We start from the raw sequence: 14,895 nt of genomic DNA on the forward strand, positions 1-14,895 counted from the left end.
GTGTGGGAGGAGAAGCGATGGAAAGCTATTTTTGTTCTAATTATGAGAAATGTTTTATTGGGGGGGGGAGGGGAGCGGAGGGAGGAGAGGCAGATCGGAGACTGAGACGCTCAGCGAGGTTGCTCCCAGGAGGACTTTCTAAGGTTACTAGAAAGAGGACGGCAAGTGATATTCAGGCAGGGTTTTTTATAAAACGAAATAAAATTTTCAAACGAGGGGCGTGGGCTTAGTATGAGCTGTGCCACACGAGATGAAATGTTGGGCTTCCCAGAGCGTAATGGACGAAGTTCTAGTAAAAAACCGAGCGCTGCGACTTCGGGAAAGCTGGGAGCCTCCACCTTCCCTCCCGGCCCTGTTCTCCCGCGGCCTTTGTTTCCCGGGGCTGTTTTGGCTGTAACACAAAGTCGGCGCGCCCGGGAACGGTGACATTTAAGTGAGACGCGCGGCCGAGCCGGACCGGAAGCAGGGCCCAGCTGGGACCCGTAGGGAGAGGCGGGAAGCGGACGGCGGCGGCTGTTGTGGCTCTGGCAGTGGTGGCGGCTGGGGCGAGGCTACGCAGCCGGGGCGACGGGTCTGGTGCCGCAGCAGCTCGCTCAGGCCGTGGGTCGTCGCTGCAGACGCGGGCAGAGGAGGGAACAACGACTCAGCGGGAGGGTGTGTGAGAAGGGCCATGAGCGTTTGGGGTCGGGGAGAAAGATCTCGAAACTTGTTCCTCATATGTTGCTAGTTTATTATTATTATTATCGTTTTTTTGATGGCAGATTCAGAAGACACCCCGCGTCTCCCTTCTCTAGTTTCTCTTGGTTCTTGTCAGTTGATTCGTAGGCTGAAGTGAGTGAGAACTTTTTAATACAACTATTGAGTTCAGATGGGTATGGGATGGATGAGAAAAGAACGAGACGGGGAACAAGGGTAGGAGGTGGTGTCCCAGGATGTAGAAACATCATGACGGTAATAGTTAAAATTGGGAGGGTTTTACTGTACCGGACGTTGTTCTATAAAATATAAATATACCGCATATAAAATGCGGTAACTCATTAAATGCCCAGTTCTGTGAGACCGGTACTTTCTTTTATTAGCCTCCCTTAATGGAGGGGGAAACAGGCTCCTAGAGGTTAAGGAGCATGCCCAAAGAAAGACATGAAACGTGCAGAGCCAGGATTTGCATTCTGGCAGGCTGACCCCAGAACTTATCTCTAAGCTCCGCACAGTGGTTGTCCCCCATCAGGATGTGAAGAAAGTGAGGACATGAGACAAGGAGTGAGAGGCTGGTGTGGTTTGAACAGATGTGATAAAACAGCGGAAGCAAGGAATTGACATGATAAAACGGTGTGCGATCCAGGTGTGACTTAGTGAGGGTAGAATTGAAAGTGGCCTAAACCTTTGCCTTAACCTTGGCTAGGGCCAGCCTCTCTCGAATTCTGTGGGGCAGGGAAGAGAGATATACACCCATACACGTAAGTTTGAAAATGGAATTATGAAGATCACAGACTCATAAGATTTAAAGATTGTTTGATGTAGCCACCTTATTTAGCAGATATAGTCAAATAATCCATCCATCCGCCGTAAATGTATATCCCAAATTCTATGTAACGCTGGAACCAGGAGTTGCTTTGTAACACAACTGAGTGACAATTGAGATCTTACAGTATTTCTAAGAATTTTGATTTAAAAATGAATAGAAACAAGGTAAAGTTATCTAGAACAAAGGACAAGGTAATTTACCTTGAAGAAACTGTTTCAAAGAAAAAGGAAATCTTCACGTATCTTAAAAACCTTGAAAGAAGATAGGAAAAGTTTTATCAGTTGATCGTGTACTGTTCGCAAATCCATTAAGTCTAATGGAATACAGTAATCAAACTGTTAGCATATTCCGGAGAGCCAGTTTGTAGTAGTTGAGATCATGGGCTTAAGAATCAAGTAGATCTGCTTAGCCACATATTTGCTCTGTATAATTGATTTACTTAACTTTGTCCGTGATTTCTTCATCTGTAAAATAGAGGTAATAGGTCCTAAGTTGCAGAATTAGAAGCAGTGTTTGTAAAGAACCTAGCATAATGTCTGGAACAAAGTTGATAAATACCAGCAGTTATTCCTCTGAATCAAATAAAAGTAAAGCATTGCTGAACCTTGTATGCAGTGACATGGCAGCTTCTAGACCTGGTTTTACATGGAAAGGTGAAAGAGTAATCTCCCTTGTTGGTAATTAAAGTGAAAAGCATTGATTCATTTTCCGAAGGGTAAGTTTGTTACTTCAAAGTGTTGAAAGTTTTAGATGGCTAGATAACCCCTGATATGCCCACCACAATCCTTTAAAACTATTGTGGCTTTTAAAGATAACTTATTTTTGAACTATTCTGTTTCCTGAACTATGGGCAATTTTGGTTCTAAATAACTGACTATACTTCTTTACAGATGCATGGTCATGGAGGCTATGACTCTGATTTTAGTGATGATGAACACTGTGGAGAATCTAGCAAAAGGAAAAAAAAGTAAGTAATTTTTTATTGATCTCTGTTTCCGATCCTTTCTAAATTGAGATGAGGTATAAATATTATTTAAAGTTTTTGGATTGTGTTTACATGTGAAGACAGCTATGCTCTACTGAATGAATTTTTGTTTATTAAACTGTAATGAATTGACTCAAAAATTTGAGAACAGTTATGTAAAATATAAGAAAGTAATGTTTATGCTGTGAAGGGATTTATGGAAAGGGAAGCATAAGGAAAAAAAGGAAATCAGTTAAAGCTCTTAGATTTCTCTGTTGCATCTATTTTTCATTGAACTGTCAAGGACTCTACTTGCAATTGTCATAGCTAAGAAGGGGCTTGGTTAGTTGTCCCTTTGCTAGTACTTGACTGCAAAATGAGGTTACTGTGGAGGATGAGATTGTGATGCAGCACAATTCTTAGGATTTTGTGAATGAGCAGACTAAGTGGCCAGAAGAAGGAGTTCATGGAAGTCTTTATTGAATGGAAGAGGTAAGAACTCTTAGCAGATAAAGCCTGAGCCTTACAAGGAGGCCATATCTTGGTGGAGTGGCTGTGTTTAGGAAGGGGCATTGTTTTCAGCCTTCAGTGCTTAGAAACTTGATTTTATCCATTAACTTAGGAGTGGTTGACTGATTCATATTAACCAAACTTATAAAAATTGGTTTATTATTTGACACTGAAAACAATATATAAGCATACTAATTGGGACTGAACATTTTTGTTGGGTACTCAGTCTTCATGGATAACCAAAAGAATAGAAATATAGTAAATTACATTTTTATGTAATGAAATGAAATTAAAATGCTTTACATTTTCAAGATTTTTCATTCAAAAATATTACTTTGTAAGAATAGAATTTGAGCCAATCTAGTTGGATAGTCTTGTGTGCTCTAGGATTATATCTATTTCTGTAACTAGGGCTGATCACCTATAGTCTATATCATCTATAATCAGCCCTTCTTTTTCCATGTTATCAGTTACTGAAAGCTTTGTTATCTCTACTTTACAAATAAGGAAATTGTGGCACAAAAAGATTAAGTAATTTAAGATTAAGGTAATGAATGACAGAGCCAAAATTTGAACCAAGAACCCCAGGTGGTGTGACACCAGAACCCATGCATTTGTTAGTCTCGTCTTCTCCATTTTATAGGTATTAAATAAAGTCAAGATATTAAAGGAGATGTAAAATATCTCATTAAAGATCAGTGAGTCTTTAAGAGTTGAATTCTTTAAAACATGTTCCAATTATGAAAATGATAAAGAGGAAACACTGAGAAAAATGAACTCTTCTAATAATTTTTCTTCTTAACAAACCAGGACAGTTGAAGATGATTTACTGCTCGAAAAGCCATTTCAGAAAGAAAAACATGGAAAGGTGGTCCATAAACAAGTTGCAGCAGAATTGCTGGATAGGTATGGTACTTCAATGTACATTACTTTTTTTTGGTTTGAGATGTTGGTGATTTGATTATATTAATTAAATATAGACATTTGAATTTGCTTAAAATAAAATTTTTCTTAACAGGGAAGAAGCAAGAAATAGAAGGTTTCATCTCATAGCTATGGATGCTGTATCCTTTTATATTTCTACATTTTGTGACTAATACAATTTTTAAAATCTATTTTATTTCATAAAATCTTGTGAAGTCAGATAGACATAAATTTTATATTTAAAGGTAAGTGTTTATTGATATGGAATTTTGCCATTTATACTTCTGAGTACAATTCTCTTTTACTAATATATAAGAAAGATTTAGAGGCAAAACATTTACTAATCTTCTATAAATAGGTTTACAAAGTCCATGTACTTGCAGATATTTTTTCCAATCCATTTTTGTCAAGCTGTCAATATTTCTTATTTTTATACTATTATCTTCAGTCTCATTTTAACTCTTACTCTTTTCCTACCTGTTTCTTGGCTATTTAATGTCTTTGTAAAACTGTGCTTAATAATAGGTCTGTTTGATCATTAGAGAAGTGCAAATCAGAACCACAATGAGGTATCACCCCACACTGGTCAGAATGGCCATCATCAAAAAATCTACAAACAATAAATGCTGGAGAGGGTGTGGAGAAAAGGGAACCTTCTTGCACTGTTGGTGGGAATGTAAATTAATACAGCCACCATGGAGGTTCCTTAAAAAACTAAAAATAGGGGCTTCCCTGGTGGAGCAGTGGTTGAGAGTCTGCCTGCCGATGCAGGGGACATGTGTTTGTGCCCTGGTCCGGGAGGATCCCACATGCTGCGGAGCGGCTGGGCCCGTGAGACATGGCCACTGAGCCTGCGCGTCCGGAGCCTGTGCTCCTCAACGGGAGAGGCCTGCGTACCGCAAAAAAAAAACACCAAAAAATCCTAAAAATAGAATTACCATATGACCCAGCAATCCCACTACTGGGCATATGCCCTGAGAAAACCATAATTCAAAAAGAATCATGTACCACAATGTTCATTGCAGCACTATTTACAATAGCCAGGACATGGAAGCAACTTAAGTGTCCATTGACAGATGAATGGATAAAGAAGATGTGGCTCATATATACAATGGAATATTACTCAGCCATAAAAAGAAACGAAATTGAGTTATTTGTAGTGAGGTGGATGGACCTAGATTCTGTCATACAGAGTGAAGTAAGTCAGAAGGAGAAAAACAAATACTGTATGCTAACACATTTACATGGAATCTAAAAATAAATAAATAAATAAAAGGTTCTGATGAATGTAGGGGCAGGACAGGAATAAAGGCACAGACTAGAGAATGGACTTGAGGACACGAGGAGGGGGCAGGGTAAGCTGGGACAAAGTGAGAGAGTGGCATGGACATATATACACTACCAAGTGCAAAGTGGATAGCTAGTGGGAAGCAGCCTCATAGCCCAGGGAGATCAGCTCGGTGCTTTGTGACCACCTAGAGGGGTGGGATAGAGAGGGCGGGAGGGAGATGCAAGAGGGAGGGGATATGGGGATATATGTATACATATAGCTTATTCACTTTGTTATACAGGAGAAACTAACACAACATTGTAAAGCAATTATATTCCAATAATGATGTTAGAAAAAATAGAAATGAAAAAAAAATAATAGGTCTGTGGACTGTCTCAGGCCTGCTCTGACTTCAGCTTTCAGGCATGAATTGGGGCTGTCTTTAAGTTATACCTTGTTTCCCTGTGATAGCCATCTCTCAGCTCAACTTTTTGGTAAGACTGGCTTATTACACAAGCTGCTACCACTGGCCATCCATATTACTGTTGGGAGTATTGGAGAGTGAAAGTATTTCTGGGCATTTATTACTGTGGTCAGGGTAGGGAGAAGTAGACGATGTCAATTAGATATACCCACTATCCTGTAGTCACCACTTTCACTTTATTGTTTCTGATCCTTTTCTTTAAGTTATAGAAGTTCTCTTGTCACCAATTTATTTATTCCTCTTATCTCCTAACCCAATAGCTTAGCTTTGCCATGGATCTCATCTGCCACTGCTCCTTTAGCATTTCAACATCTACTCCTCCTATCACACCACTCAGTTGGGGGTGTTGGGGCATCTAGTTACAGCCTGGTCAGGGTGAAAGTCTAGATCCCCTTTCTTTCTTTCTTTCTTTTTAAATTTTATTTTTATTTTATTTTTGCCTGCATTGAGTCTTCGTTGCTGCACACGGGCTTTCTCTAGTTGCGGCGAGTGGGGGCTACTCTTCATTGCGGTGCGCGGGCTTCTCATTGCGATGGCTTCTCTTGTTGCGGAACACAGGCTCTAGGCGCGTGGGCTTCAGTAGTTGTGGCACGCGGGCTTCAGTAGTTGTGGCTCGCGAGCTCTAGAGTGCAGGCTCAGTAGTTGTGGCACATGGGCTTAGTTGCTCTGTGGCGTGTGGGATCTTCCCGGACCAGGGCTTGAACCCGTGTCCTCTTCATTGGCAGGCGGATTCTTAACTACTGTGCCACAAGGGAAGCCCTAGATCCCCTTTTCTTGCATGGCTGGAGGTGGGGCCATAGATTTTCTGGAGTATTTGGCTGGAATAGAGTAGTTACTGCCTAAGAGTTATCTTTCCTGTTAGGCTGCCTCTCTCCTGATTATTTTGTTAGAGGGAACAGACTTTTATTGGGACTTCTTTTGTCTGTGCTTGTTGGTATTTCCAGCTATCCAGCTTCTTCACTTCCAAGTCTGGCATTTATTAAGCAAAAAGAAAACCTGGGGAACTCAGCACCATGTCATACCATGGGTCCTGAGGTCTGTAGCTGTTCTGCCTTCTTCTCTCTACCTTTCAGAGTCTTCTTATCTTTGTTTTATATATAATTTCCAAGGTTTTTAGTTCTCAGTGGGAGGAATAGGGAGAAGTGCAGTTGACCCTACCCTTGAACAACACAGGGTTTAAACTGTGAGGGTCCACTTATACAAGGATTTTTATCTTTTATTTTTATTTTTATTTTATTTTTATTTTTATTTTTTTTGTGGTACGTGGGCCTCTTACTGCTGTGGCCTCTCCCGTTGCAGAGCACAGGCTCCGGACGCACAGGCTCAGCAGCCATGGCTTACGGGCCCAGCCGCTCTGCAGCACGTGGGATCTTCCCGGACTGGGGCACAGACCTGTGTCCCCTGCATCAGCAGGCAGACTCTCAACCGCTGCACCACCAGGGAAGCCCAAGGATTTTTATTTTACTGTATTACTTGTGTAAATATGGGTATTTATTTTACTATAGTACTAACGATCTGCAGTTGGTTGAATCTATAGATGCAGAGGGCTGATTATACATTATGTGCAGGTTTTGGACAATGAGGAGGGTGAGTGTTCTATCCACCCTGTTCAGGGATCAACTGTACATCTTTGCTCCATCTTCCAGGAAGCAAAGTCCCACCTACCACCTGTTTTTGTAAATAAAAGTTTTATTGGAACACAGCTGTGCTCATTCATTTAGGTGTTACCTGTGCCTACTTTCATGCTAAAGTGGAAGAGTTGAGTAGTTTTAACAGAGACCGTATGGCCTGCATATTTACAATTTACAGGAAAAGTTTGCTGACTTGAGCTCTTGAAAGATTTAAGTGACTTGCCAGTGTCACATGACCAGTTTGTGATAGACCAAGAGCTAGAACCCAGATCTCTGGGTATCTGGCTTTTATCCTTTTTCTTTTCTGAAATGTTAAGTGCTTTCTTGCTCGTTTCAGAATTATGTTTTGATTCGCTCACTATTCTGTTAGAACACATTGTGATCAATTAAATAACTGCTCGTCTTTAATATAATAGGCTGTAGTCACAGACAATATTATGTCAGTTCTGTTATGTGTGTGTTCAGCTCTAGAGAGAATACCATGGAGCTTTTTAAAACAAGTAAAATGCTCATGTGTTTGTTGTATTGCACTGAAAATAAACATGACTGTAGCTTCTTTGAATATTAAAAGAATATAAAAAATAATGTGATCTCTTATATTTCCTTTTGAAAGCCTCGTGTTAAGATTTAATATAATAAAAGTTACATCTTCTGTTTTGGAGGCTTTATTGTTACTGAAATAGCTAAATTATATTTTATAATGAAGAAAAATTCTACTCCTCACCTTTAACTTTAGAAACTATAATTTGTTTTTCATATTTTGATGATTAAAATGAGTGGTGGTGTGAGGCTGTATATAGGAAGCTGTCCTTCTCTCCAGAGAGTTATTGCTTGAAAATGTTCAAAACAATATAGAGTATTCAGTAGAAAGTGAAAGCCCTTCTACTGTACTGTGTTCACTCTTAACAGTTTAATATTTACCCTTTCAGATCTTTTTTTAATTTATAAGCATGTATGGTATATATTTGTATATTTTTAAAAAACTAAATAGACTCATACTATGCTTTTTTTCCCCTGCTCACTAATATGTCATTAACACCCAACTACTGAACAAATAAAATCCTTAATTTTTTGCATTTCAGTATCAAAGGCATACAAAGTTTGTAAATGACTATATTTTATACTATGGTGGCAAAAAAGAAGACTTCAGGCGATTGGGGTAAGTGTCATAAAGTTTATTTTACATAATGGGAGGTAGGTATGGGTGTCTTTGAAGACTCACAGCTACTATATCTTCTGATTCTGTCATTTTCTCCTGCTTTCCATTCCAGTTTTGTTGTTATAAGGTGGAGAGGCCATTCAAAGCTTCTAGCTAAGCAACTCATCATGAGCCCCATTTCTCTGGCAACAGGCTTCAGGCAGCCTGCTGATCCTGGCAATAAGAGGATTATGTGAGGAATACTCATGTGCCTGATAATGCAGTGATTTTTTTTTTCCCCCACAAGGATCTTTGAAATAATGAACTCTTTAGACCTCAGGTTTGGGATTGCTTTTTAAAAGATAGGGCAAACAAGATACCTCACTCTAATATTTCCCACACATGAAATTCCTTCTTATATCTGAGGCTCTTCTGTCAGAGCCTCTTGGTTTTGTGTGGGTTTTTTTCTCTTTACTTAACGATTTTCCGAGTTGATAGTGCCCTAAAAAACTTTATACCAGCTCATCAGCCCCAAACTTAGCTCTCCTCTGAATTTAGCCTGTATTTCTCAACAGTCCCTTGTTCTGTCCCCAATCTGTTATCATCTTGAAACATCATCTTCAGTTCTCTTCCTTCCTTACTCAGTCTTCCTAGAAAGCTGTAGTAAAATGAGGTGTGGAAAAAATTTTTATATATTTTTAAAATTAGATCACAATAGGATGGTGTTACTTATTTTAGATTCTGAAACTTATTTTCATTCATCTTTATCCATTTAGTGTTTATTCAGATTTCTCATCCTAGTTATGGTAATTTAACACCCCTTGTATAATTGAACCAGCTCTAGAGATGGGTGGATTCCTTATCCATTTGTTTCTGTAGGAGCACTCTTTTTTTTTTTTTTTTTTTTTTTTTTTGTTTTTTTTTTTTTGTTGTTTTTTTTTTGTTTGTTTGTTTTTTTGCGGTACGCGGGCCTCTCACGGTTGCGGCCTCTCCCGTTGCGGAGCACAGGCTCCGGACGCGCAGGCCTAGCGGCCATGGCTCACGGGCTTAGTTGCTCCGCGGCACGTGGGATCTTCCCGGACCAGGGCACGAACCCGTGTCTCCTGCATCGGCAGGCGGATTCTCAACCACTGCGCCACCAGGGAAGCCCTGTAGGAGCACTCTTTATAACTGCCTTTTGAAAATACTGAAATACTTTGTATAAATATACATACATACATATAAAACTATCTTTGTGTATCTTATTTTTACTCAGGTGCTCAAAAATCTCACACACTGTTTAACTTAAATTTGACTAATTTTGTTTTCATATTGAATTTGAAATTGTTTTATTTTTCAGGGAAAATGACAAGATAGACATGGATGTTATACGAGAAAATCACAGATTCCTATGGAATGAGGAGGATGAAATGGACATGAATTGGTAATTGTACCCGTGTGAGACATAATGCATCAAATGCTATAGTCCTATCTCTCCTGCTCCCTGAGTGTTTTCTTGTTTTGTCACCTGTCCAAAGCATTTGGCCCCTATATGGAACAGTTCTGAATCGAGAACATAAAACCGTGCCTCAGATTATTGAATCTGGTTTGATTCTTTTGGGAATTTTTAACAATTTTAACTGACTTATCATTGCCTGACTTTGTCTTTAAAAAATAATTTATAAAATTTTTACAATATTATTTGTTGTCTTGTAGTACTCTTCTTTTTAAATTTTAAAAATATTTTGGGAAGGGCTTCCCTGGTGGCACAGTGGTTGAGAGTCCGCCTGCCGATGCAGGGGACACGGGTTCGTGCCCCGGTCTGGGAAGATCCCACATGCCGCAGAGCGGCTGGGCCCATGAGCCATGGCCACTTAGCCTGCACGTCCGGAGCCTGTGCTCTGCAACGGGAGAGGCCACAACAGTGAGAGGCCCGCGTACCGCAAAAAAAAAAAAATTTTTTTGGAAAACGTAAAACCTGAAAATGGTTTTAAAAATTCAAACATTAGGGCTTCCCTGGTGGCACAGTAGTTGAGAGTCCGCCTGCCGATGCAGGGGACACGGGTTCTTGCCCCAGTCCGGGAGGTTCCCACATGCCGTGGAGCAGCTGGGCCCGTGAGCCATGTCTGCTGAGCCTGTGTGTCTGGAGCCTGTGCTCTGCAAAGAGAGAGGCCACAACAGTGAGAGGCCCCGCGTACCGCAAAAAAAAAAAAAAAAAATTCAAACATTACAGAGGGTACAAAGTGAAGAGTCAGTCTCCTTCTCATCTTTGACCATTAGTCTTCCAGCTTCCCTCCCTAGAGACCCACTATTAATAGTTAATATTCAGATATTCTATGCACATGTAAGTAATAGACCTCTTTTAAAACATTAATGTTTATATCATATGTGTTATTTATTTGACATTGCCTGCAAGTAGCAAACAATGGTTGAATTTCTAAATGTGTAAGATTTATATTTTTTTAATGAATCTAGGGAGAAGAGACTTGCAAAGAAATACTATGATAAATTATTCAAGGAATACTGCGTAGCAGATCTCACCAGATACAAAGAAAATAAGGTATGCCTTCCAAATATTTATAGAAGAAGGTTCTTATTCACATATAGTATTATGTTTTAATATACTGTTGTGTCCTGTATTATTCTTTTAAGATGCTAATTCAATTCTAAGTTGTCCTCCATCTATGAAGTATCATTTGGACCATTTAACCTTGATAGCTGTGGAATTTACAAAAGGCCCCGAAGTCAAGGGTGCCTCTTGGTGAGCTGAGACATGAAGTCTAAAATGAAACACAGGTGGCTACTGAATCTTGTTTTATCCTGACTCTAATCCAGAGCCTCTAGTGATTATGATTTCACACTTTGAATGATGTCTTCTTTCACAAATGATATTTGAAATTGATAGGCTTTTTTTTTTCAAATGGATTACCGTTTAAAGAGGCAGATACACATCTTCTGTTATGTAAATGTCTATGCTAGTAAAAATAGCTCTTATCAGTGCCAATTAATAATGGCAAATTTCCCTTCCCGCTTTACATCTTACTTTAGTTAATTTTTTAAAAATTAATTTTATTTTTGGCTGCATTGGGTCTTCATTGCTGCATGCAGGCTTTCTCTAGTTGTGGCGAGTGGGGGCTACTCTTCATTGCGGTGCACAGGCTTCTTATTGTGGTGGCTTCTCTTGTTGCAGAGCATGGGCTCTAGGTGCATGGGCTTTAGTAGTTGCAGCACGCAGGCTCAGTAGTTGCGGCACATGGGCCCTAGAGCACATGGGCTTCAGTAGTTGCAGTGCGTGGGCTCAGTAGTTGCGACGTGCAAGCTCTAGGGCGCACAGGCTTCAGTAGTTGTGGCATGTGGGCTCAGTAGTTGTGGCGCATGGGCTCTAGAGCGCAGGCTCGGTAGTTTTGGCGCACGGGCTTAGTTGCTCCGCAGCATGTGGGATCTTCCTGGACTAGAGGTCGAACCCATGTCCCCTGCATTGGCAGGTGGATTCTTAACCACTGCGCCACCAGGGAAGTCCTATTTTAGTTAATATTAAAGTGATTTTTAAAAAATAGAAGTAGAGTTGATTTACAATATTGCGTTTCAGGTGTATAGCAAAATCATTTGGTTATATATATTTTTTTCCTTTTTTTGATTCTTTTCCATCATAGGTTATTACAAGATATTAAATATTGTTCTCTGTGCTATCCAGTAAATCCTTGTTGTTTATATTATATATGGTAGTGTGTATCTGTAATCTCATACTCATAATTTATCCCTCCCCCCATATTCCCCTTTGGTAACCATACATTTGTTTTCTGTCTGTGAGTTTGTTTCTGTTTTATAAATAAGTTCATTTGTACTATTTTTAGATATCCACCATGAGTGATATCATATAATACTTGTCTTTCTCTGTTTTACTTAATATGATCATTTCTAGGTCCATCCATGTTGCTGCAAATGGCATTATTTCATTCTTTTTTATGGCTAAGTAATATTCCATTGTATATATATACCACATCTTTTTTATCCATTTATCTGTCCTTGGACATTTAGGTTGCTTCCATGTCTTGGCTATTGTAAATAGTGCTGCTATGAACGTTGGGGTGTATCTTTTCAAATGAGAGTTTTCATCTTTTCCAGATATATGCCTAGGAGTGGGATTGCTGGATCATATAGTAACTTTATTTTTAGTTCTTTAAGGAACCTCCATACTCCATACTGTTTTTCCACAGTGACTGCACCAGTTTACATTCCCAACATCAGTGTAGGAGGGTTCCCTTTTCTCCACACCCTCTCCAGCATTTATTATTTGTATACTTTTTGATAATAGCCATTCTGACTGGTGTGAGGTGATACCTCATTGTAGTTTTGATTTGCATTTCCCTAATAACTAGCAATGTTGAGCATCTTTTCATATGCCTGTTGGCCATATGGATGTCTACTTTGGAGAAATGTCTATTTAGGGCTTCTACCCTTTTTTTTTTTTTTTTTTTTTTTTTTGTAGTATGCAGGCCTCTCAACTGTTGTGGCCTGTCCCGTTGTGGAGCGCAGGCTCAGAGGCCATGGCTCACGGGCCCAGCCGCTCCACAGCATGTGGGATCTTCCCGGACCGGGGCACGAACCCGTGTCCCCTGCATCGGCAGGTGGACTCTCAACCACCGTGCCACCAGGGAAGCCCCGTCTGCCCATTTTTTGATTGAGTTTTTTGGTTTTTTTAATATTGAGCTGTGTAAGCTGTTTGTGTATTTTGGAAATTAAGCCCTTGTTGGTCTCATCATTTGCAAATTATTTTCTCCCATTCCATAGGTTGTCTTTTCATTTTGTTTTTGGTTTCCTTTGCTATGCAAAAGTTTTTAAGTTTAATTAGGTCCCATTTGTTTATTTTTGGTTTTATTTCTTTTGCCTTGTGAGACCTAAGAAAATATTGCTACGATTTATGTCAGAGAACATTTTGCCTATGTTCTCTTCAAGGAGTTTTATGGTGTCATGTCTTATATTAAAGTCTTTAAGCCATTTTTAGTTTATTTTTGTGTATGGTGTTAGAGTGTGTTCTAACTTCATTGATTTACATGTGGCTGTCCAGCTTTCCCAATACCACTTGTTAAAGAGACTGTCTTTTCTCCGTTTTATATTCTTACCTCCTTTGTCGAAGATTAATTGACCATAGTGTGTGGGTTTATCTCTGGGTGCTCTATTCTGTTCCATTTATCTGTATGTCTGTGTTGTGCCAGAATCATGCTGTTTTGATTGCTGTGGCTTTATAGTATTGTCTGAAGTCTGGAAGGGTTATGCCTCCAGCTTTGTTCTTTTTCCTCAGGATTACTTTGGAAATTCTGGGTCTTTTGTGATTACATATAAATTTTAGGACTATTTATTCTAGTTCTGTGAAAAATGTCATGGGTTATTTGATAGGGATCACATTACTCTGTAGATTGCTTTGGGTAGTATGGCCATTTTTAACTATATTAAGTTTTCCAGTGCAAGAGCATGGGCTATCCTCCAATTTCATTGAATCATCTTCTGTTTCCTTTACCAGTGTTTTATAGTTCTCACCATATAAGTCTTTCACCTCCTTGATTAGGTTTATTCCTAGATATTTTTCATTTTTTTGGATGCGATTTTAAATGGGAATTTATTTTACTTTCTCTTTCTGATATTTCATTGTTAGTATGAAGAAATACAGCAGATTTCTGTATATTGATGTTGTATTCTGCTACCTTGCTGAATTCATTTATCAGATCTAGTAGTTTTTGTGCAGAGTTTAGGGTTTTCTGTATAGGGTATCATGTCATCTGCACATAATGACAATTTTACCTTTTCCCTTCCATTTTGGATAACTTTTATTTTTCTCATATGACTGCTGTGGCTAGGACTTCCAATACTGTGTTGAGTAGAAGTGGTGAGAGTGGACATCCTTGTCTTGTTCCAGATTTTAGCAGGAAGGCTTTCAGCTTTTCACCATTTAGTATTATGTTGGCTATGTGTTTGTCACAAATGGCTTTTATTATGTTGAGATATGTTCCCTCTATACCCACTTTGGTGAGAGATTTTAATCATGAATGGATATTGAATTGTATCAAATGCTTTTTCCTTATCTGTTGAGATGATCATGTGGTTTTTGTCTGTTGTTGATGTGATATATCAGATTGATTGATTTGCATATGTTGAATTATTCATGTGACCCTGGAATGAACCCAACTTAACTATGTTGTATGATCCTTTTTATGGGTTGTTGGATTCAGTTTGCTAATATTTGTTAAGGATTTTTGCATCTATATTCATCAAAGATATTTTCCTGTAATTTTCTTTTTTGTTAGTGTCTTTGTCTGGTTTTGGTGTCAGGGTGATGGTGGCTTCATAAGATGGCTTTGGGAGTAATCCCTCCTCTTCAGTCTTTTGGGAGAGTTTGAGAAGGATCAGTATGAGTTCTTCTCACTATGTTTGGTGCAATTCCCCAATGAAGCCATCCAGTCCTGGACCTTTGT

The 14,895-nt window shown here is 39.2% G+C and overlaps 1 protein-coding gene across 1 annotated transcript in view; it reads left to right on the top strand.

Annotated features, from left to right (window-relative positions):
• The first annotated feature begins 425 nt into the window (after window positions 1–425).
• Window positions 426–14,895, top strand: part of LOC131751125 (protein FRA10AC1) — a 48,979-nt gene continuing 34,509 nt past the window's right edge. Inside the window, exons 1-7 of the mRNA XM_067025035.1 lie at window positions 426–654; window positions 2,416–2,492; window positions 3,810–3,905; window positions 4,018–4,063; window positions 8,391–8,467; window positions 9,786–9,869; window positions 10,901–10,985. Of these exons, the coding sequence (XP_066881136.1) occupies window positions 2,416–2,492; window positions 3,810–3,905; window positions 4,018–4,063; window positions 8,391–8,467; window positions 9,786–9,869; window positions 10,901–10,985 (465 nt within the window). The 5' untranslated portion in view covers window positions 426–654. The remainder of the gene's footprint in view (window positions 655–2,415; window positions 2,493–3,809; window positions 3,906–4,017; window positions 4,064–8,390; window positions 8,468–9,785; window positions 9,870–10,900; window positions 10,986–14,895) is intronic.

This window comes from Kogia breviceps, chromosome 2, assembly GCF_026419965.1.
Source record: "Kogia breviceps isolate mKogBre1 chromosome 2, mKogBre1 haplotype 1, whole genome shotgun sequence".
Classification (NCBI taxonomy): Eukaryota; Metazoa; Chordata; class Mammalia; order Artiodactyla; family Physeteridae; genus Kogia; species Kogia breviceps.